The 23,146-nt window shown below is 42.7% G+C and overlaps 2 protein-coding genes and 1 long non-coding RNA gene across 8 annotated transcripts in view; 2 read left to right on the top strand and 1 right to left on the bottom strand.

Moving 5' to 3' along the window:
* Nucleotides 1-23,146, top strand: part of PLPP1 (phospholipid phosphatase 1) — a 100,402-nt gene that overhangs the window by 75,087 nt on the left and 2,169 nt on the right. For all 6 annotated transcript variants that reach the window (XM_054512024.2, XM_045894972.3, XM_054512029.2 and 3 more), the window contains 3 exons: nt 195-475; nt 12,647-12,704; nt 22,824-23,000. In XM_054512024.2, coding sequence (XP_054367999.1) covers nt 195-475; nt 12,647-12,704; nt 22,824-23,000 — 516 coding nt within the window. The remainder of the gene's footprint in view (nt 1-194; nt 476-12,646; nt 12,705-22,823; nt 23,001-23,146) is intronic.
* LOC129046355 (uncharacterized) lies at nt 482-7,925 on the top strand. Its single transcript, XR_008507493.2, has 2 exons — nt 482-2,724; nt 3,271-7,925. It is a non-coding gene; the product is annotated as an uncharacterized LOC129046355 (long non-coding RNA).
* Nucleotides 11,616-23,146, bottom strand: part of MTREX (Mtr4 exosome RNA helicase) — a 126,509-nt gene continuing 114,978 nt past the window's right edge. Inside the window, exon 27 of the mRNA XM_064596131.1 lies at nt 11,616-12,000. Coding sequence (XP_064452201.1) covers nt 11,954-12,000 — 47 coding nt within the window. The 3' untranslated portion in view covers nt 11,616-11,953. The remainder of the gene's footprint in view (nt 12,001-23,146) is intronic.

Below are 23,146 nucleotides of genomic sequence, written 5' to 3'. Positions count from 1 at the left end.
GTATCCATAGTTGATCTGACACCTTTTTTCATAGTTTAGAATTAGATATCCTGACTCTCCATTTGCAAATGAAAAAGGGAGGTGTTTTTAAAATAAAGATTTTATTGTGATTTACCATTTTCTTTTCTATTTTTTATTTTGTTTAAAGTGCCTGGTTGCTGTTTTAACATGTTATTTTTCTGTTTCTTTTTCAGATGATTATTGGAGAAGCCCTGTCTGTTTATTATAACCTCTTGCACTCGAATTCCTTTATCAGAAATAACTACATAGCCACTATTTACAAAGCCATTGGAACATTTTTATTTGGTGCAGCTGCTAGTCAGTCCCTGACTGACATTGCCAAGTATTCAATAGGCAGACTGCGGCCTCACTTCCTGGATGTATGTGACCCAGATTGGTCAAAAATCAACTGCAGTGTTGGTTACATTGAAAACTACATATGTCGAGGGAATGCACACAAAGTGAAGGAGGGCAGGTGAGTGTTAAATCTTCAGTGTTTGTTTTATCTTATGTATTCTTGGAAAAAAAGGTTTCAGAGACTGGAAGATGAGCCATCCACTAGCTTAGGGAGAGAAGCTAGTGTAATCACTGGGAGCTGAATTGAGATCGTATTTTGACTTATCTCTACTTACGCTTTTTTCCCCATTTTATCCCTACCTTCTGTTTAAGAGCATTTTAATGCAGGTCTTTCCATCTCTCATGAATAATTAAAATGAACTTCATATGTCATATAGTGCAGGGCCACCATACTTTTTCTTAAGGCACCAGATAGTAAATATTTTAGGTTTTGTGAGCCATTTGGTTAATTTGACAACTGTCCATCTGTGCTGTTGTACCAGGAAAAAACAGCCATAGACAATCCTTGAACAAATGGGTGTGGTTATGTTCCAGTAAAAGTTTATTAACAGAAACAGTGGCTGCTCCAGGGGTTGTAGTTTGCTGACCTTTGATGCGTGTATTAAGTTCTGCTCTATCTCTTAGTATTCTTAGAGTATATTTTTTTGTAAGGAAACTTCATATATTGACAGCTTTAGGTCTTTAGGTTGCCTTCTTATAATGCCCTTGTTAGGCTCCTTTCTATACCTGGAGCGTTATTAGGCATGAATGAAATAGAATGTTTGAAACCCAAAAGGTCCAACTCCTTTGGGTAGATGAGCAAATGGAGGTCCAGTAACATTAAATAAAGCCGCTAATGGGGCCTGGGTGGCTCAGTCAGTTAAGCGTCTGCCTTCGGCTCAGGTCATGATCCCAGGGTCCTGGGATTGAGCCCCGCATCGGGCTCCCTGCTTGGTGGGGAGTCTGCTTTTCACTCTCCCTCTGCACCTCCCCTAGCTCATGCTCACTCACTTGCTTTCTTTCTTTCTCAAGTAAATAAAATCTTTAAAAAAAATAAAAATAAATAAAGCTACTAATTAGTAGCAGAGCCAGTTCCCCATCTCATGTCTCAGAATTGTCAGCCTTACCTTTTCTGTATGATTGACGTTCTTATATTTTAAGATAGCTGTCACTTTACCTTAGTTATTCATCATCCAACAGGTACTTTGGGTAAAATATCCTTTGACTGTTCTTTATACATTATTCTCAGGCACTTTATTGTCCTTGTTGGTTCTCTTATAAGCTACACAGGCCTTGTAGTAGCCCCCAATTTTTGCATTTAGTGGAGATGAAAAAAACACCTTATTTAACTAAGAGTATACACTGTGCTGTGTGCATGAGATCTGGCCGTGAACTAGAAAGCTCTGGTTCTCATCTTCATGGAGCTTAGTCTAGCACAGAGGACTTAAAAAAGTGATGGCAGTGGAAAAGAACCTCCTTGTTGATAACGAGACCAGAGAATAGAGAGGCTGTTGAATGGCAAGCTTTGAGGTGGTCATAGGAGGACTGGTAGGGGTATAAAGTCTTAATGAATGAAGGAGAGAGAAATGGCTAATGCTATAGGCAATTGATGATGGAAGGTGGTATTGTTGATTTGAGTTTAGGTAAGCAAGCATTTTTTAAGAGGGCTAGGGGAAGAATCGTCCAGAAATGGCTTTGAGGAGTGATGAACTTACCAACACCAACACTGGGCTCTGAGGGTGTGGGATGTGGAGATCTCATTCTCTGCTCTCATAACACTACAACGTCCTAGGGAAAGATCTCAAATTTAATGACTAGGAGATGCAATGACTTTCAGTGAAGAGTTTGAAGACTCAGGGAAATATAGAGGACTATCCATGCCTGTGTCTCTAGTAACATGTCTCCTGCATCACCCAACAGAAAATAGGAAAACTCTAATGTTTTCTCTTGTCACGGTATTTAAGAAAGTTAGGTGATAAGGGCTTACCTAAACTCCAGAAAATATCATTATAAATGATTCTTTAAGAACATGGTTTCTTTACACATGTATTGTTTCTCTGGTTTGGGTACATATATTTTAGCTCAAAATTTTCTTGCAACAATATGTGTTATGAGAGATTTTTCTTTCTTACACGAGCCATTTGGACAAAATGTGAAATATAATTTATTTTTATTTTTTACTTTTTAAAAAGATTTTATTTATTTATTTGACAGAGAGAGACACAGCGAGAGAGGGAACACAAACAGGGGGAGTGGGAGAGGGAGAAGGAGAAGCAGGCTTCCTGCCAAGCAGGGAGCCCGATGCGGGGCTCGATCCCAGAACCCTGGGACCATGACCTGAGCCGAAGGTAGACACTTAACGACTGAGCCATCCAGGTGCCCCAAAATGTAATTTATTTTAAATGACATAAATGTGATTACATTTTCCACTCCATATATGTCCTATTATGTATGTCTTCCTAGTGTATCTATAAATTGGCCAACATGTACTGTAATACTCTGATGGTACTTTTGACTTAAGTACATGTAGGTTTTTTACCCATTACCCTTTAAAGTTTCTTCAGCCTCCCACATTTTCAGTGAGAAGATCTGTTGATTAGCTTTGGGGTTCTGAAATAAGAAGGAAAATCAAACCTAGAAATGAAATTTTAAGAAAACTTTGTATCTTCTGAGAAAAAATGGGATTTCCATTGGTGTTTCCAGAATGAGTTAGTTGTTGCCACAGTTCCAGAGCTTTGTAACGTTGGTGCATAACTGGCTTTGCATTGCTGTTCTGTTGAGAAGCATAATTTCGTTGGATTCAGGCTTTCCTATTGCTTTTCTCTTGAATTTTTAAGTCAGGATGCCAAAAATGCAAAAACATTTCAGTCTAGACATTGTCTGTAATATATTAGGATTATAGTGTAATCTCCTTTAATTTATTTATCTCCACAGGCTGCCCCCTGTACGTTTATTTTAATTATGAAATTATAATGCTTGACATTGGAGAGAAAGGAACATAAGCACCCGAAATGAGTCATTTTTGTTGACTATAAATGAGTCAGAGTTACATCTGAGGGTGAGAGTACTCTCTTACAGTTTTGGCTTTTTCCCCATTCGTTTTCTTATTTTCTTCTATTCCTCTTTCTGCCCTTCCTGCATATGTGCACAGTCTTGTGCTCTTGTATCACTGATGTCAGAGGACTTTTACCAGGCTTCATTTGTGGCCCTGGGTCCTAAACATAGAAGTGAGAACATAAATGGACTATACTGGCATACCTATTAATTGTAATATCCAGAGAGCTCCTCTTCATTGTTTAAAATTAATACCTGGGAATTTACTATAAATGAAAAGGGGCTGTGTACTTGTAACTCTGGGACATCCAGCTGCCCTCGCTTATGCCATTGAGAATAGCATTACTTTGTGAAAAAAAATTACTAATGAGCCCAGGCAGTTCGGACCTGTAGCACTCTGCCCAGGTAAACATTCTCTTTAGAGACTCTTTAGACCAATGGCTCTCAAATATGAGTTGTTCGTTAGAATCACCTGGAGGGCTTGTGAAAACACAGATTTCAATGTTTCCTCCTCAGGTGTTTAATTCAGGAAGTGGGGGTGGGGGCTGAGAAGATGTATTTCTAACACACTCCCAGATGCTCCTGCCTCTGTGCTTGATCTCAGGACCGTACTTTGTGAACCAGTGCTTAAAATCCCCTGGATGATGGGAACAACCTCACATGACATCTGTTATCTTAGGATGTTTGGCAGGGTGAATTTAAGATTGTGCACAACTAGCTGTGTTACCGAATGACCTATCACCGCCACTAACTCAGGAGCCGAGCAGGTGGGCCCTGGTGGTCCTGGGGCCAATTGCTCTGTGCCAGGGAACCCCAAGGAGGCTGGACAAATCGGAAGCACAGCTCCTGGCTGGGTTTGCCAACACTGTTGTGGAACAAACTCAGATAAACTGGTTGTAAGAGAAGTCAGTAACTCAAGAGAAGATGGTTTGGAAAAGAGAAAGGGAGAAATGTAGGGTGCTGCCAGCAAGGAACTTGGTGGCAGGCTCAAGCTTTAACCACTGACTTCTCCACCAGCAAGATGGACACCTACTGTGTTACAGGGAGAGGTTGGGGTGGAGTACATGCAAGAGAGCAGGCGGGAGTGCGTGATCATGGGTGGGAGTCACTATGTGTTCAGCCCACGATCACGGGCAGGGAAGGGGACATGTGGGATGTGGTCGTCTAGGCATTCCATTGCTATCCGGGCTTTTCTGGTCTGGCAGTTGGGATGTTCAGGTCTTCGCAAAATGTCTTTGTCAATGCCTCGAGAAAGTTTGATAAGAAATAAGCACAATGGGTTTTCATTGGAGCATCAGTTAAGCAGTCTTGCCTGTTTCTGGTTTTAACTGTTGGGGTCTATAGTTGAGCAAGACAGCTCGCTAAGAGCTGCTCTGTTTGTGATACTACAATATAGAAACTTTTGTCTTCTCTAAGAAATTTACTTTTTTATTTTTTCTGGCTTTTATTTAAATTACATTTGCTTAAGGATAGACTCAGCGTTTCTGATCAGTTCTGAGCGATTGGTCTTTGGCTGTATAAATCAGATATTCAATATAAAGTTACTTCTTTTGGATTATGGCAGCTTTGTATTATTTAGATAATTAATTGTGATATGTTTGGTTGAATGTGAGAAATAATTTTCCTTTTGTCTTTTTTTAATGCAACCGCTATGCAGGTAAATAAAACTGAGTTTTGAGGGAGTGCCTTCTATACTAGTGAAAACCCATTATAATTAGACTGACTAGCTGTGGGATTAAGTACCTGGCAAAACGTGAGAATCACAGCTTCAGCCTATCCATGAAGTTACGAAATTCAACTACTATCTATTGCTGTTAAGTCCTAGTCGCGGTGGGAGTGCCTCCCAAAGTGTACATGGTGCTCACTGCACCAGGGGTGAGACATGTTGGGAGACTGTGTGTGTGACAGATACATGCCTTGAAGGAGTGAGGATGAAACCCTGAAACCAGAGGGTGTTAATACTGCTTCTAGGAGAGGAGGCATTTTGGAGGATGAGTACGGTTCGAATGTGTGAGTTAGGATGGGGTGTGTGTCAGGGCTCAGCGAGCAGTAGCACAGGCAGGCAGCTGGGCTGGAGGCTGAGGGGGTACAGGCAGTGTTTTACTAGATTTAGCTTCAGTAGAAGCAGTGTCACTTTCAGGGTTTTGTTGGCCACTTGTTTGTTATTTCTAAGACAATCTGGGGCATTTAAGGCTGAAGAAACTTCTTTGTTTAGAAATAAAAGCGAAGTTGCCCCATGTAATACCTAAATAGCTGTACACATTCTTACGCATACGTTTGATTTAGCCTGTGTTGCATTTATACGTTCCATATAATTTTTTTTTTTTTTAAGATTTTATTTATTTATTTGAGACCGAGAGAATGAGAAACAGAGCATGAGGAGGGGAGGGTCAGAGGGAGAAGCAGACTCCCTGCCGAGCAGGGAGCCCGATGCGGGACTCGATCCCGGGACTCCGGGATCATGACCTGAGCTGAAGGCAGTCGCTTAACCGACTGAGCCACCCAGGCGCCCCATATAATTTTGTTTTAATGTGGAATAAAAGCAAAAGATTTTTTTCTCCCTTGAGATTTGACGTGGTGCCTGATTGTCTTTCCTGAATGCAGAATGAGTTGACATGTGGCTTTATTTTGGTCGAGGTGCACACTTGCAAAGACAAGATCCTTTCTTTACTTTCAGTGACTTCCTGCCACTATCTATTGGTAAATATATGTATATCATAATTTATTTTAAAAACAACCAACCTTCCCCCACCCCAGCCCCAACTAATTACACTCTAAGTTTAGACATTTGGCATATCATGCCATCCCACAGCAGTGCTGTGCATTAAATGTTAATAGGCTACTAAATCACATGAACACGTCATCAGCTGATTATTTCGTATTGATGCTTTGTACCTTCACCTTAGAACTCTTGAATTCCCCATTGCCAGCTCTGAAATATGAAAAAAAAAAGTTGCGTAGATACATTAGTACTTTTTCCAGATAAAAATATAATGGATGGAGGGGTGGGCCCCTGGGTGGCTCACTCAGTTGGGTGTGTGCCTTTGGCTCAGGTCATGATCCCAGGGTGCTGGGATTGAGCCCCACATTGGGCTCCCTGCTCATCAGGGAGCCTGCTGCTCCCTCTGCCTCTCCCCCTTACTTGGGCTTGCTTTCTCTCTCTCTCAAATAAATAAATAAAATCTTAAAAATATATATAATCGAGTGGTGTAAAGCCTGGGGTTTCTGTTCAGAATAAATGTGAACAGCATGCATTCAGTATTTTCGTTTAATTAGAAAATAAATATTTTTCTTGAGAGGTAGAATGTGCGTTGAATTTGTGAAAAGTAAAACCTGATGTATGGATTGTGTTGGTTCCTTATTCAGAGATCATTGAAATCTGTCTTTGTGTGTTTCTTTGTGTGTTTCATACTCACAACCCTGAGATCAAGAGTCGCACCCCACCTGCTGGGCCAGCCAGGTGCCCGTGAGAATACTTCTAAAACTTTGTTTTTTATTTACAACAGAGTGTATCTGTTCCTTTATCATTATGGATATCATTTGTTCCACTAATCTGACTGCCTTTGATCATAATGTAAAAAAGGTTTCTGGACATTTTACACACATTATTGAAATGCTTGCCACATGTATTGGGAAGAGGCCTTAGGTAGTGCGGGTTTAAGCTGACACACATTGATACTGCTCACAGTTTCTTACAGAAGGGTGAAAAGAGCAGGGGTATTAGACTGGACTTTATAATTCTCCTGAACTGTGATGATAAAGTCAGAATTTGTAACCACTGTAAGGGGAAAACACATCAGAGGTAAGATGTTAAAATCAGATAACTTATGTGGCTTGCTGTGATTATTGGCATAGGCTTAGCTAAGTTTAGCATTTAATTATATGCTAACATTATTATGCAAAGGTAACGTACATCCTTAGTTTTATTTTATACATTATTTATAGCTGTCAAAACACAGGATAGTTAAAGGTCTACTTCTTGTGGAGCCACTGAAGTGATACCCTATTGTTGGTGCGGTGTCAGGGGAGTGGGGGGTGGGGGGGGGGAAGGAGCAGAGGTGCATTTGTTTGTGACATTGAAAATATGAAAAGTGTAAGAATTTTACATTTTCTGGGATAACTACATAAAAATTCATTTATCATTAAGACATTAGATTCTGTTTGAGCTTAAAAAATGTATTGAGCACCTCCTGTATGCTCGATTAAATGGTGGTGGGTGTTAGGGATGCAAGATGAATTAAGATGGATCTCAGGGAGGTTGGAAGTTTACCAGCAATTTTTCTCTTGATTTGCTGTACCTTCTGAATTTTTCTGATGAACGTATCTTATGTATAATCGTACAGACTTGGACTGATGTCTTGAGCCTCGTCGTTCCTGACCCCGCTGGTAAAGAGTTAATGGTGATTTCATGATCTGCATCAGGGTAGGAAGTGGAGTGGACTGGCCAGATTGAGTAGGCTTTCTTGGCTTTCATGTTGTCTTTTTGGGAGAGGGCTAAAAGTAGAGGTCTGGCAGTCTTGCCTCTGGCTAGCATTCCTGCCCCTTAAAAAAACACCTTAGAAAGCGATTTAGAACTTTGTCTTCCTTCTGACTCACTCTGAAATCTTTTACCTTTTAGCAAGGTAGTTTTCCTTGTTCAGTGTGTTTTTAAAAGGAGGTGGGGGCGGTAGGAGGTAGGGTGTTTACTAGTTGCCAGCATAGGAATGCCTCAGAGTTAAGTCCCTTGTGTAATCTACCAATTGCCCTTTGTTTACTTTTTAACTCTTCGATAATGCCATGTTGGTGATTTGGAGTCTTTCTGCACCAAGTAATCAGTTTTTCCCTCATGCTGTAGGAAACCTGTGACCTCTCTTCTCCTGATTAGTGTTTTGTCTGTTTTACCCTTCTGTCAGTAACCTTTGTCACTCCCTGACCTCTGCTCATCTGTCAGAGACACGAGTTCCACTGCTCAGGGTGTAGAACCTTTATTCCCCAGTCATCTGATTTTCAAGGCACACCCAGTTTTTCTTTCCTTTATCTCCCGAGTTATCAACTTCTCCTTTTTAGATTCCTCCTTTTCATATGAGTTTCCCATAAACAGACAGGCTTTTCTTTTATTCATTTATTTTTAAAATTTTTAAAAGTGGATTGGTAGTGAACCCAGCAGGAGAGAACACACATCTTTGCTGGAAGAACTCTTTTTAAACCAAGACCTCTAAGATTACCCACAGATAGAGTGTCAAGGACATGAGTTCATATTCTCCTGCGAATGAACATACATAGAAACAAGCTACCCTAAGTGAGAGTTAGGAGATACAACAAACTACATAAGGTCTCACAGATTGCAGATAGTAGAGTTACCATATAGAATATAAAAATCAGTATATCTACTGTGTAGAAATAGAGACCGAGAATATAATGAAGGATGAACAGGATCAAAATTAACCATAGATTGGAAAAAGGACCAAAGAGATCTTTTATAAATGATACATACGTAGTAATTTAAATTAAAAAAAAATAGACTGATAAAGGACTTTAGACACTGAAAGTGAGAGCTGAAATGGAAGATAGACAAAGATTTAAAGTACAAAAGAAAGGTTAAGAGATAGATAAGGATGAAAATGTTAAACATGTTGAATCTGAATCTCAGAAAAAGAGAGTAGGATGGAGGATACATAACAGTCAAAGTTGTGATGGCTGAGACCTGTTCAAAATTGGTGAAGTATATAAATGGGAAGCCAACGAATACTAAATCAGATAAATAAAGAGACATGCCTACTAGATATATGATCGTGAGACTGGAGAACATTGCAGACCTTGGTGGAGGAGGGGGAGGGTAATTACAGAGAAGGGACAGGTAACCTAGAAAGGAATGGCAGACAAATGGCTTCTATTTTAATAGCAAATGTAGAAGCCAGAAGATAGTCAAATGATACCCTCAAAGTGATGAGAAAAAAAAGGATTAACCTACAATTCTATATTCAGGAAAACCATCATTCAAGAATGAATGCAAAGTAGATATTTCAAACTAAAAGAATAGCTAAAGGGGTAACTGTTTTGTGCCTTTTAACTCTGGGGAGTGGGGAGGAGGAAAGAAAATCAGAGGGCAGGGCAAGAGCAGTGAGATTTTTAGGAGGTTGTGATTTAACCTCACCACGAGCCCCCAAATACTTAGTAAATGCCATTTAAAAAATTAAGAAAGACGGGGCGCCTGGGTGGCTCAGTCGTTAAGCATCTGCCTTCCGCTCAGGTCATGATCCCAGGGTCCTGGGATCGAGCCCCGCATCGGGCTCCCTGCTCAGCAGAAAGCCTGCTTCTCCCTCTCCCACTCCCCCTGCTTGTGTTCCCTCTCTCACTGGGTCTCTCTGTGTCAAATAAATTAAAAAAAAAAAAAAATTAAGAAAGACTTTGTGAGTTACTTTCTTCTGATGACTGATAAAGGTTAGGTTTGGCTGTCTTTGCAGTTTGTAAGGCTGAATGTAGATGTTGGAAAACGGAGATGGAAGAATGATGGATTGAGGAGTGGGAACGCATGGGCACTGGCAGGGGCGGGGTGAAGGCTGTGACATTAGGGTGCAGGCCGAGTAGCTCTCCCAGGAGAAGGGGAGGTCCTGGCTGGCAAATAAAACAAAAATCTTAAATCTACCACTTGGAGAAGAATGCTGTGCACAGTGGGTTACATTGTCAGACTCGCCTATTGCTCAGTGTCATAGGTCATGCCTGAGTTAGTGAAATAGCTGCATTTCGGAATATATTTGATCTCTGTAAATATTCTTTCTGGAAAGACTTTCCTAAGCTTTGATGGGAAGCTGCTGCAAATTGTTTATCTACAGTCATGAGAGGGCCTCTTCTGAAGTGAGGTGGTGGTCTAGGATTGGGTTGAAATCTAAGAACGGGGTGACATTCTGAGCCCAGGGCCAAAATCGTAAGTACTTCAGTGAGGTTACTGTGATGAAAACAATCTGCATTTTGACTACCTTTGGGATTGTATTTTACTTTTACTATTACTGTGTTTTAAAGAATTTAAGTAATCTCTACACCCAACGTGGGGCTTGAATTTATAACCCCTCGATCAAGTCACATGCTCCACCGACTGAGCCAGCCAGGCACTCCTACTTTTGGGATTTTTATCAAACTACTCATACAATTATTTGTTCATTTGTGAGTTTCAGACATAATAAAGAGCTGTATCTCCTAGAGATTCCAATAAAGATATGTGTATGGAATATGAAAACAACATGAAGTTGTATTTTGGTGTTTTATTCTGTTTTAATAGTGGTAAAAGTCCATATTAGCATGATTTGTTTGATCACTTACTGTGATCAGACTTAGAGACTTAAAGAGTGAGGTCAGATAGAGTTCTCCCTTTATGTGTTTTAATCCCTGTTTGAAGTCAGAGGTTATTTGGCTGATTCTATACTGAATAGAATACCTCTTTATGTATTTGGAATACAAAACCGAAACCATTTTGTTTTTACCTAGTGAAATCAGCCTGTGACTGAATCAGACTGTGTAAGACTGTTGGGTAGGTTTGGAATTTACAGTTTTGTCGCACAATGTACAGTGACTAGTCTGAAGACGAAGTCTCGGTGAGACTTTGAACTTGCTCGGCTTTGAGAACATTTCCTTGATCGTGGTCATGTGGGCTTGATGGTATTCGACAGTTCTTGAAATTGGCTTTTATTAACTTGTAGGTTCTTCAGTATAACTTGCTGAAACATAAAAATGTGTAGAACTCTGCTCTAATTATCTAATTTAAAGGAAGGACTTGTACCGATCTGTTCTCCACAGCCAAACAGTTGGTGAGGGTAAAAGTGATTTCTTTTTCTTGTTTTACATAGATTAAATCCACAGTAATTATCAAGTTCAATGATGTAATTCCTAGCTGGTACTAGACGTGAGAATATTCATTTTCTTAGAGATGTATCTGATTATGAAAAAGACTCCTAATTCTTGCTAGATCATCATCGGTACAATGCTTAAAAAATCTCCACTCCCACCTCCTCTCAGTTGCCAAACATACACAGATGACTTTCTTTTTTTTTTTTTTTAAGATTTTATTTATTTATTTGAGAGAGAGAATGAGACAGAGAGCATGAGAGAGGGGAGGGTCAGAGGGAGAAGCAGACCCCTTGCCGAGCAGGGAGCCCGATGCGGGACTCGATCCCGGGACTCCAGGATCATGACCTGAGCCGAAGGCAGTCGCTTAACCGACTGAGCCACCCAGGTGCCCCTGTTCTTATCTATTCTTTTTTTTTTTTTTGAGAGAGAGAGGATGAGACAGAGAGAGAGGATGAGAGAGAGAGAGAGCATGAGAGGGGGGAGGGTCAGAGGGAGAAGCAGGCTCCCCACTGAGCAGGGAACCCGCTTAACCGACTGAGCCACCCAGGCGCCCCACAGATGACTTTCTGATCTGTGTTTTAATTTCACCTCTCTGAATCCAGGTAACCAAATTCCTTTTGAATCAAGCAGGGGGTAATAAGTAAAATACTTAGAAGCCTGCCCTTCTGAGTTTTGTTCATATTCATGGGCAGGAGAAGCATTCTCATTATTTGCTTGATGCATCCTTTGCATGGAGTTACTATTACTGGATCGAATGTTCTTGCCTTTTCTGCTCCAACGGCCAGCACTCTGTAAGCAGAACCCAGATCATGGATGTTAGTAAGCTTCTCCCTTTTCCAGAAGGGGCCATAAAATTAAGTTTTGCAAGCATTCTGTCATTTTGGGTGGGAAGATGATACTCACATGTTGATAGAATATAATACTGAAAAGTGTGGATTCATCTGGTACGGACTCTCAGTGCAGTTTTAAAAGAAATGTCAAACAAAAACCCTTTCATCTGGTGGGAAATCTAAGGCAGGATGTGTGCCCGTTATTTAAAAGGCTAAAATACCACTTCTAACTTTTTAAAGTCGATTTTCTTTTTGAAGAAGTAGTTGACTTCTGAGTGTTCTAAAGGGGGTATTACTAGCACTCCGGGGCAAGCCTTGCGGGCAGAAAATAAAACTGAAATCCTGGTCCTTTAAGTTCGCGTGTCATGAAGTCCGACCATTTATATACCGGTGGGTTGTGGCTTGCCGAGCATTACTTCAAGAAATGGCCGTGGCACGTTTGTTCCCTGCGGGAAGCCTCAGTCATAGGCACCCCTTCCCCACTCCTGTACTTCGTCAAGGTGAGGGCGGAGAGGGGTCTGCTCCGAGGCAGTAAGATTTAGGACATCAAGACGATTGTCCGCCTCTAGAAAAGAAAAGTGACCTTTGTCTTCTTTCTCTTCTAGATTGTCTTTTTACTCGGGCCACTCTTCGTTCTCCATGTACTGCATGCTGTTCGTGGCAGTAAGTACTCAGCGTCCGTTTCCGGGGGGTGAGGTGCTGCGTGCAGCCGTGCAGCTCACGTGTTCAGCCTCAGTGTCCCCTCCCGGGCGGCCACCTCCGGCATCCTCGTGAGCTCGGCTTCTGCGGCTCAGAAGGGGCGCCCGTGCTTCTGCCACCGCCCGCTCCGGCTGCGGGGGAGGCCCGGCCCGGCGTGCAGGCCCCCTTGCGGAGCGGGCGGCGACGTGGGCACCTTCCGGGCAGTGGGGGGCCCTCCCCCGGGCACTAGGGGTTTCCTGCCAGGGTAGGAACCTGACCAGCAAGCTGCCAGCCTGGCGCTCGGAGGCCGGTGACGTGCGCCCTCGCTTCGGGACGGGTTTTCTGCGACGTACCAACAGCCTCTGTGTCAGCACCGCGGGTCCCTGCTCTGGAGAACCGGGCCGGGGTGGCCACTGCTGGGCGACGGCCTGACCCTAACTGGGAGCCCTGGGCCTTAGGAGCTCAAGCGGCCCCTTTCCTCCGGGGGTGCTGCTGGCCTTAGGGGTGGAGCTTTGATTCGTGGATGTGAAGCCAGCTCTTGCTGCTCCTTGAGTAGGTTTTGTTTTCCTTCCACTTTCTGAAGCACTTGATTGACGGCTTTCCGCGGGACCAGAAAGGTCGCTGCTTCGGGACTTAGCATCTGTCCAGTTGGCAGGTGCACTTCTAACTGCTAACCCCGACAGCAGCGTGCCGGTTGGCCCTTGCGGCATACACAGTGGACAGTGAAGAGGTAGAGGTATTTGCGCCCACGGTTCCAGCTCTGGAGATGAGTGTTCATCCAGAGTCACTTAAGGAAGACCAGGCTTTAGGGCATACCCAGGAGTCTTTAAAGGTCAGCTCAGTGGACTTACTTTTTATAATGTTCTCACTCTCCTATCTCTGCGTGTCTCTCTTTCTCTATAAAATTAACAAAATTTGTTGGAAAAGAAGAGAGCGAGAAGAGCTCTCTACCCTAAATGATCAGCTACAATTTTAATCTTAATTTTGTGAGTGGATTTTTATATGGTTGTGTTGTGTGTGAATTTGCCGTTTGCTCTTTTTTTCCCCCCCCTTTCCTTGGTCACAGTAAGTGCTCTTGAGTATTTAATGCTTACATTATAAGTCCAGGATATGTAATATTAAGAGTAGACTGCTGGGAGTTAATTTGGTCTCATTTGGAGACATTTTAATATCAATTCTTACCAGAATCCTGCTTTCACTTGAAAAACCCAAGTTTGAGAAGTCAGAAGAATGTAAAAATTACAGATGCGTGTGCTATGCAAAATTCAAACCCACAATTTCAAAACCATTATAATTGAGCTAATTTTTGGCTTCTTCACCGTTTTTGGAAATATAAGTCTTTTGTCTTAGGTTAATTTAATTTTGCGAGGAAGCAACGGTACCAATTTAGCAGAATTTGGGGCTTGGCTTCCTTTTTAAAATACACACCCAAATGTTTCTGAAAATGTGCCATGGGGAATGTGATTTATTTGAAGGGAGGAACAAGAAATACTATTCCAATATCCTCTGTTCATTTATCTTATTAGGAAAAGTTAGCATTCTTTCTAAAGGGAGCCACCATATATTTTTCTTTTCAAATAGGGCATGGGGGGAGCGTATGTGTTGTGGTGAGCGCTGTGAATTGTGTAAGACTGACGAGTCACAGACCTGTACCCCTGAAACAAATCATACATTGTATGTTAATAATAAAATTTTAAAAATTTAAAAAATAAAAAATAAAATAAATGGGGCATGGGGACTGGGGGAGATGAAGGCTAGAGCCGTTAGTATCCTGAGGAATCTTCCCAAAGTAGAAGTCTGTGACCGCGTTGACGGCTTTTCAGTGTTTGCACTGTGTTTTATCTGCCCCCAGCCAGACCTCGCCATTGCGGCTTCTGTGCTTTGTCGTCCCTCACCTGTGTGTCAGTGTCTTTAAGTCCTTAAGGAGAGAGACTCAAGAACCCTGAGGTTGATATTGATGATTTGCATTTAGACTACTTTAATTGTTGACTCTTGATAATCCTCATGACGTAGGAGAAGAGGGATGGTTGCCACCCTTTTATAAAGTTGGGGAAATAGGGGCCTTGGAAGGCTGTTGCGGTCTGTCAGCTCTCTAGTGGTCTCTTGCTCATCAGGTTCCCTTGCTTTGCTGATAGACCCCTTGATCTGAACCCTAGTCCAGTTATTTTAAAGTTTAGGTGATGACACGTGACTTTTACCAACTTTTTTTTTTTCTAAAGATTTTATTTATTGATTTGACAGAGAACACAAGCAGGGGGAGTGGCAGCGGGAGAGGGAGAAGCAGGCTCCCCGCTGAGTGGGGAGTCCAACGCAGGGCTCAATCCCAGGACCCTGGGACCATGACCCGAGTCCAAGGCAGACGCTTAACTGACTGAGCCACCCAGGCGCCCCCCAACTGTTTTTAATTGTAAAGAATGTTCTCAGACATATCATATTTCCATATCCTGTAGTTTACAGTTCATGTTTGCTCCTTTGACCCTTCTCAAAATATCTGTACATTCAGTCAAATATAAACTTTCACTGAGGGCTCTTTTGTAAAATATGTGAAACTACTGTATAGAGGATGAGATTAATAGATAGAGGGCCTCAGTGGTCAGCCTGCTCTGTGGACACCCGGGAGTGTATGAGGAGGTAAGGTAAGGATCTAAGCAGAGGGAAAATGATCTTGATTGTACTTTGGTAACTGCGGTCAGTATGAGCTCGTAGAGGTAAAGTTATAATGAAAAGTTCAGATAAATAGATTTGTCATAGACCAAGGCCTTTCTGGAGAGGAAAGCTGGTCAGAGCAACCATGCACTGCATTTCAGGGACTCTGAGGGGTGGAAATATTTACTTGATGTGGATGTAGGCCCCAGCTTTTATTTCAGCCCCTGAACACAGATGTCTCCCTGCTTTCCAGCTCTCACATTTATATACAACATTTAACCAGCCCCACGTCCTCTGCCATTTCCTTAGGCAGTGACTCATCTTGTTTCCCTAGGCATCTTGGCATCATGGGTCAGTCCCAGATTTGGGTGGAGATGTACAGTCATTTAAATTTGGAGGACAGTTTTTGATAGCTGAAACTTCCGCCAAGGATTCCTGACACCCAGAAATTAACTTTAAAAAAGAAAATATCCTGACCATTGTTCTCCTCTGGCAGGCAGCCCAGCCCTGCACTTGACAGTGGCAGGGCAGTCAGCACCCATGGATACCACCTCGGCTGGCGGGAGCATACGGCAGGGCTTCTTTGCACATAGCTGGGTCTGCCCACTGAACTGGGCCAAGTGCCAAAGAATCCAAACTTACTTCACTGTCCGGGAAAGGAAGCATGTTGTGAGACCGTTCTTTTTTCAGTACATATATATATGGAATGTATTGGAATAGATACTGAAGGAAACACGTTTCCCAGCACTGTACTGTGGAGCCTGAAATCTCAGATTGTGTTTCTGTCTGTTACGAAATTCCTGGATTAATTGCGACAGTGGGGGCCCAAGCACCTTAGTGTCTGTGCTTCAGCTACACCCCCTCCCCTGCCACACGATGTATCTGGGTCTTGCCCCCTCCCGTTGGGATAGTGCTCTTTGATACCACCCACTTCTCTCAAGATTTGTACAGTCCTTCCCCCCACACTCACCCTGTAGTACCTACGATTGGTGATATTTCAGGAAGATGGTTTCCAAAGTGTGACTTAATGCCGGGCATTGGGCAAGTGAACAGCCCAGGAACTATAGGAATCCTGTCTAATTGTAACGTGGGATTCTACATTTAAATTTAGAAGCTCTGTAAATCCTAAAGATGGTGAAATTGAAGCCTAGAGTAAACACTAAACAGAGGTCAGCCTTAGGGTGTTCTCCTGGCCAGATCTGTCATGAAGTGGAGGTAGAATAATGTATTGCCTGGCTCAGTCTTAGAGGCTGTTTTTCAAAATACATAGAGCAAGGAATATTTCTTTGTGTTGAACATGCAACTGTTGGTCTAGTTCAGGAGGTGGCAGATGATTTCAGTAAGAGGTCAGATCATAGGCTTTGTAGGCCACAATACAGTCTCTGTTGCATGCATTTTTTTTTTTTTTTAAAGATTTTATTTATTTATTTGACAGAGAGAGACACAGCGAGAGAGGGAACACAAGCAGGGGGAGTGGCAGAGGGAGAGGGAGAAGCAGGCTCCCCGCAGAGCAGGGAGCCCGATGCGGGACTCGATCCCAGGACCCTGGGATCACGACCTGAGCTGAAGGCAGACACTCAACAACTGAGCCACCTAGGCGCCCTGCATGTTCTTTTTTTAAAAAAATAGTCCTTTAAAATGTGAAAACCATTCTTAGCTTGCAAGCTGACCCCGACTCAACTTTAAAATGGGGGAAAAAACCCTTATTTTAAGAATAGATTATTAACTCTGTGAGACAACAGCATTTTGTAGTTAAGTGTTACAGGATCAAGGAAAGGCAAAATAAAAATAAACCAGCCTCACAAAATATTTTTGTCAGCAATCAGATTTGATTTTATTTTAAATTCTTTTTTTGTTTATTTATTTGACAGAGAGACACAGCGAGAGAGGGAACACAAGCAGGGAGAGTGGGAGAGGGAGAAGCAGGCTTTCCTGCTGGGCAGGGAGCCCGATGCAGGGCTCGATCCCAGGACCCTGGGATCATGACCTGAGCCAAAGGCAGACGCTTAACCGACTGAGCCACCCAGGCGCCCCAGCAATCAGATTTTAAAAGTGAGAAGTTAGACCCTTTAATGGAAGCTAATTTTTTTTTTTCCAGAAACTTTAGGCAAAAAAGGCTATAGTCTACCCTTTGGTGATAGTAAGATAATGAAAGAATACCTAAATAGTGTCAACAGACATTGAATTTTCTTATTTTAAAAAGCTGTATTAAAAAAAAAAAAAGCTGTATATATAATATTTTACAAAAAAAGAAGAACGTGTATACCTTTGCATTTTTTTTTTCCGATGTGACCCCATGCATTGAAAAGCCCTGTTTATTTTGACCAGGTCTTTGTGTTCCCTACAAAACTATCATGAGGCTCTTCCCAAAAGAGATTCAGTGTTGGATTCTTTCTGGATTAGGAGGAAGCCTTCTCTGCACTTGTCAGGGAAGCATTTGCTGCCTGCACGTGGAACGTCTTCCTCCAATCCCCTCTGCCTTTGACTCTCTGGTTATTTTGAGCAAATCGATTTTCTGACCTTGTTGCCTTAAGGAATAAGAAATGGCCTTTATGAATCTCTAGTATATCTTAGCTAAGAAGCTTTTATTTATTTCTTTAAAGAGTATTGGACATAGTAACTTATTTCCATCCCATTTTCAATAGGTTTTACTTTGCTAAGAGACTGGACACTTTAAGAGACTGAACACTTGACCCTACACTAAGCAGTTAAGAGTTTCCTGACCAGAAGCCCTATGTGGAAGAGTGGCTCAGGGCCTACCCTTGCTCAGTTTGCTCTTGTTGGAAGGAAAAACCACATCTGGAACCTTCCTTTTCACAAGGGCCAGTAGTGATGCCTGGTTTTAGTGAGGACATTCCTGGAGGATATTGGTGGATTATCCCTAAGGCTAATTATCAAACTATTTTTTTTTTCTAAATCTGGGTTATGCACAATCATTGGTTGTATCTGATTCGCCCTGAGCTCTTGCTCTGATACACCGTCTGGTCAGGAAAATAATAGTTCCTTTGCTGGAGAGACAGCGAGAAATCGAGATAGGCCTCACTGTGGTTTCCTTTTGAGGCCTTGAGGTTCATTTCCTCTCCTAAGTTCTCCTGTGGTAGATGTCTATCCTGCCTTTTGAACAGATGAAAAAGTGGGCAGGGAGCAGTGTAAACGTTGGTGAAGTACATGATGTAACTTTATTCTCAGTTTGTGCCTCCTGGATCCCCACATGCCTCTTGCCTTTTCCTGTGACAGCAGGGATGACACTAGTGATAGGCTCAGTTGTTCTTTTCACAGACCTGTTTGCTTTGCCTCCAGGGAGTACCTCAGTGACCAGCTGCAGGTTGGTCCATTCTGCCTTGTCTACCCTTTCTCTTATTTCTAGTTGGGAACTTTCTGCTTCGGAGCTGCTTTCACCAGAAGGTTGGATGTTAGGATCAGGAGGGATCCAGACACTAGAATTTGTCACTAGGCAGTATGTCCCCCACTAGTGGACCAAAATCCCCATGGGGCAGGTCAGTTGAGGCCAAACTGAAGCATGCTCAGAGAAGAATATTAAATGGGCCTGAGAGCAGCAACAGAGATGGGTAGATGAACCATTTTTGGCTTAGGGTAGGGGTTCACACCTTGTACTGTACGTAGAAAGAAGTCATGGAAGTAAATCCCATACCCAATGCCAGACCGCTCTTGTAACAGGGCCTTCAGTGGACATTTAATGTGTTTGTTCTCATGGGATTTAATTTTTTTTTCCCTCACGGTGTGAACCCCAGTGTATAAATACTATTTTCCTTCTCGATTGAAACTTAAACTTTTTTTTAAAAGTAAAACTCCTCATCATTCAAGTCACAGAAATCCAAATTAAGAACAAAATGGGATTTTAATTGAACACAGGTGGCTGGTAATTGGGATTTTATCTTTTGGTTGTAAGCAACTGACTTAGATCTCCCAGAGGGAAAAAAAAAATTTTTTTTAAAAAGATTTATTTACTTATTTAGAGAAAGAGAAAGTGTGTGCACGTGAGCAGGGGGAGGGGCAGAGGGAGAGGGAGACAAGCAGACTCCCTGCTGAGCAGGGAGCTCAATGTGGGGTTCAATCCCAGGACCCTGAAATCGTGACCTGAGCCGCAATCAAGAGTCAGACCCTTAACAGACTTGAGCCACCCAGGCGCCCCCAAAATGGTTTATAGTAAAGACCTCGATGAGCTAGAACTAGCATACCACCAGGAACTGAACTTGCTCCACCTGTCTGCTCCACCTGTCTCACGGGCCGCCGGGCTTCCTGGTGTGGCTGCCACTCTACCCCATCCTTTGCTCTCTCCTCAGGGCTTGCTGTCCTTGCCTCACCATAACTTTTGCTTTCTCCGAAGTTTAGTTTGCAAGTAGCCTATCCTGTATCCTTTAGGTGCTCTTTCTAGACCCTCTGAAAAAAGAGAACCCGTTCATCCTTCTGCAAATTCCGGAGGGAGAATACGGCCCAGCAGATCTCAGGTTCGGGCCTGTCAGAGGTCACCTTCAGTGCCCTCTCTGAAGAGAAGGCAGAGTGGTGTGGCCCGGATGGGTCTCCCCCTTCACTGTGTCTGTGGAGGGACAGTTCCGCCCAGGAGGGGAATTTGTAAGTCGCTGACACTGCCACTGAGTCCCTCCCATACCGTGCACAACACTGGATGTAGAGTTCCTCAGTTCTGAGTTGTAAGAGAGAAGCGATGGACTTCCTTACTTGAATGTGCTCGGTGCGTACGTGATTAGCAAACACACGTGTGGGGAGAGGGGAGTCTGCAAAGGCAGGGCCTTACAGAGCCTTTTATTATAAGCTTTAGCATTAAAGCAGCTCTGTCCCTAAATCTAGTACGCGTAGAACAGTGGTGAGAGCTTCCAACACTGCTTCTCTGAGGCAGTTACGAACATGTACTTCCCTCAACAGTCTTGTGTTTAAAGGTACATCGACTGTCCTCTTTCCTCTAAAAGGACAAGGAATAGAATAAAAAATGATAAACCCACAAAGTCAAAAAATGGAGAAGGAGACAACAGGCAAGAGGTAATGATTTTGGGAAGCAGTTATAAATGAGCGGTAGAGGAAGTCAAATCTCTAGTGCCTCCAGAGGGTGAGATATTAGAAGATCTGCACTGCAGGACCCAGGAAAAGCTTTGCTTAACACTGTCTGCTCTGTTGAAGCTGCTGACGTAAGAAAGACTTCTGGCTGGCAGCACGGGAGGACAGTTGTCCCCGTCTGGAGTTGGCATGTCAGCTGTGGAACTCAAGTGGTCCAAGGGCCAAGAAACTCAGTGTGTTTAGCTCCGTGGGGTCTACTGAAATGGAGGCGTCCTCGCAGCCGTGAACAGGGCTGTAGCTAGGTGATGCCCGGCCTTCCCAGAGCTACACTGAGGAAACGGCAGGCGAAAAGGAAGCACACTCACTCAGCCAGCCTCACCCCGAGCTGAGAACTGTTCTGTGACGGCAGCCTGCGTACACGCCACGGCCGTTGGTTATCAGAGCCAGAGCCTGGAGGGGAGGGTAAGGTTAGGTGTAGAACCACAGTGGGGGGCTTCCTAGTACCCCCCTCAGGGTGAAATCATCTCTGGGTCACCAGAGAAGGGGGTAACATCTATACTTGGGTAGATGTGTAAGGAGAAACTAGCTACTTTGAGGGTGGAAGGTCACCTAAAGTACACAGAAGCTTGAGTACTAATCCGTAAGTGAATATTAGTTAGGGGCAAGCTACCTAGAGTTAAAGTGAGGGTCTTTGGAAGGAAAATACTGTTAGGATTTTAGAAGCCGAAGTGAGGGAAGGACCTTGAAAAGTCCTGAGTTTTCTTTGGGTTGGAAGCACAAACTAGGACTAAGCGTAAATCCATTTTAGAGTTGGTATTGTTTTTTTCTCGCTATGTCCTTAACAGAGGTAGGTGCAGTTCTCCCTACGGTGCATTCCTATAAGTATTTATAATTCAGAGGTATATATTTTTATAGTCTGAAGAACCCATGCCTTTAACAGTTATATGAAAAGGCAGTTAAATAATCAAAAGAGGGACAGCTGAACTTTTGGGGAGTAACATCCAAAACTTGGCTTCAGCCCCAGTCAAGGTACTATTCTCCTTGAAATGAGTAAAACATTTCCAATGAAGACAAAACTAGTGAGGGGAATATTACTGGCATGGTTGTGTTACCTAATTGGATTCAGTTGCCAAATGCAAACTTTGCTTCAACCAGAACCAGCTATCTTCCCAACTCCAGAATCTTGAGACAAGCCTCTTACTGTTTACATTTTTATAGCTTCAACAACAAAGAAAAAGGAAAGGAGGGTGTCTGCAGAAAGCCAGGAGTACTTTAACCAGCTAATGAGTGCAATTCAATTGAACAACTGGTATGCTCTTTTACAATTAGATGTTTCTACTGTAAAAATACTCGATAAAATTAGTCTCCGAGTTTTTGCCAGCCGCTGAGAACTAAATGCTCGCTCACAATGCACAAGGAACTGGGAATGGATCTGTTTCAAGTAGGCAGTGTCTATGGGCACAGCCACATAAATTGTTTTCTGAGGAATGCATTTAATTAAGTGTATGAGTCACAAATTATCAAACAACTTTTAAAATAGATTTTAAAAGCATATTCTTATTAGACAGAAATAAGGCAAAAATTGTTGCTGAAAGGAAGTGATAGGAAAACTATCGAAACCCTTCTATATCACAGTCTTTAGGGATGCACCCAAGTCGGGCAGGCTGACACACAAAAGGAGATACTCTCAAGTCTGAGGAGTGTAGGGAAAAGTCATGGAACTTAAAGGGCACACGTGCTACTCAAAGACTAATTCACTGTTGGATCAGGACTCAAGTAGAACCTGTATTATTTAGGCAGAGTATTAGATTTACTTAAAATACAGATTATTTAGTCTCCACTGCCCTTTAAAATAACCTGAGGCGAGAACTCTCAAGTAAACCGAATCAATTAAACTCTGTCTCTAGACAGACTGGGCGGAAAACATAGTAGCTTGGCCCAGGGTAGGGACACCCCCGTGCTCAGAATGCTAGCAGTTTATCCCAAGACTTGGAACTAAGGCTAACTTGGCTGGGAATCAGAATTGTAGCACAGACTCTGCCAGAGGACGGGCTGCCCTTGAAATCCAAGAAAGTCCTAAACACGGGGAACCCCTTGCCCTGTTTACAGTTTGGAAAGCAGTCTAGCTAGACAGGTACAGTAATGAACTGTTCTAAAGACAAGTCTCTGGGGCAATCACTTTTTGTTTGGCTTATTTAAAAGGATGAAGTTTCAGGTGTTGATGAGTGTAAGAATGCTTGCCTACAGCCTATTCTAGATGTAATTTATACTCTGGTTATTTAATGGTTATTAATAGTAATGATTATTAATATATAATGACTTGATCATGTAAAACACACACCTTTAGGGGTGTGGTGATACTTAAAATATATAAAGTTTCCAGTTGGGGTGTTAAACTCTTCTCTTTATTCCTGTCTTCTCTATTAGCTTTACCTTCAAGCCAGGATGAAGGGAGACTGGGCAAGACTCTTACGCCCCACACTGCAATTTGGTCTTGTTGCTGTGTCCATCTACGTGGGCCTCTCTCGAGTTTCTGACTACAAACACCACTGGAGTGATGTACTGACTGGACTCATTCAAGGAGCCCTGGTTGCAGTATTAGTTGTAAGTATACAGGGCGGCAGCCTACATCTTTTACTGGTAAACACTAGGATAACTAAGTAGAAAACCTGTCCCAGGGAGAAAACTATCCAAAGGCAGATAATGAGGCTCAGTAATTTTTACTGGGTCATCACCTGATGTTATTAACT

The sequence above is a fragment of the Mirounga angustirostris genome, unplaced genomic scaffold, assembly GCF_029215605.1.
Source record: "Mirounga angustirostris isolate CCGP_5_RB_7025 unplaced genomic scaffold, mMirAng1.0.hap1 SCAF_7, whole genome shotgun sequence".
Taxonomy (NCBI): Eukaryota; Metazoa; Chordata; class Mammalia; order Carnivora; family Phocidae; genus Mirounga; species Mirounga angustirostris.
The sequence above is the reverse complement of the archived record's forward strand: the minus strand, read 5'-3'. Positions and strand labels throughout refer to the sequence as shown.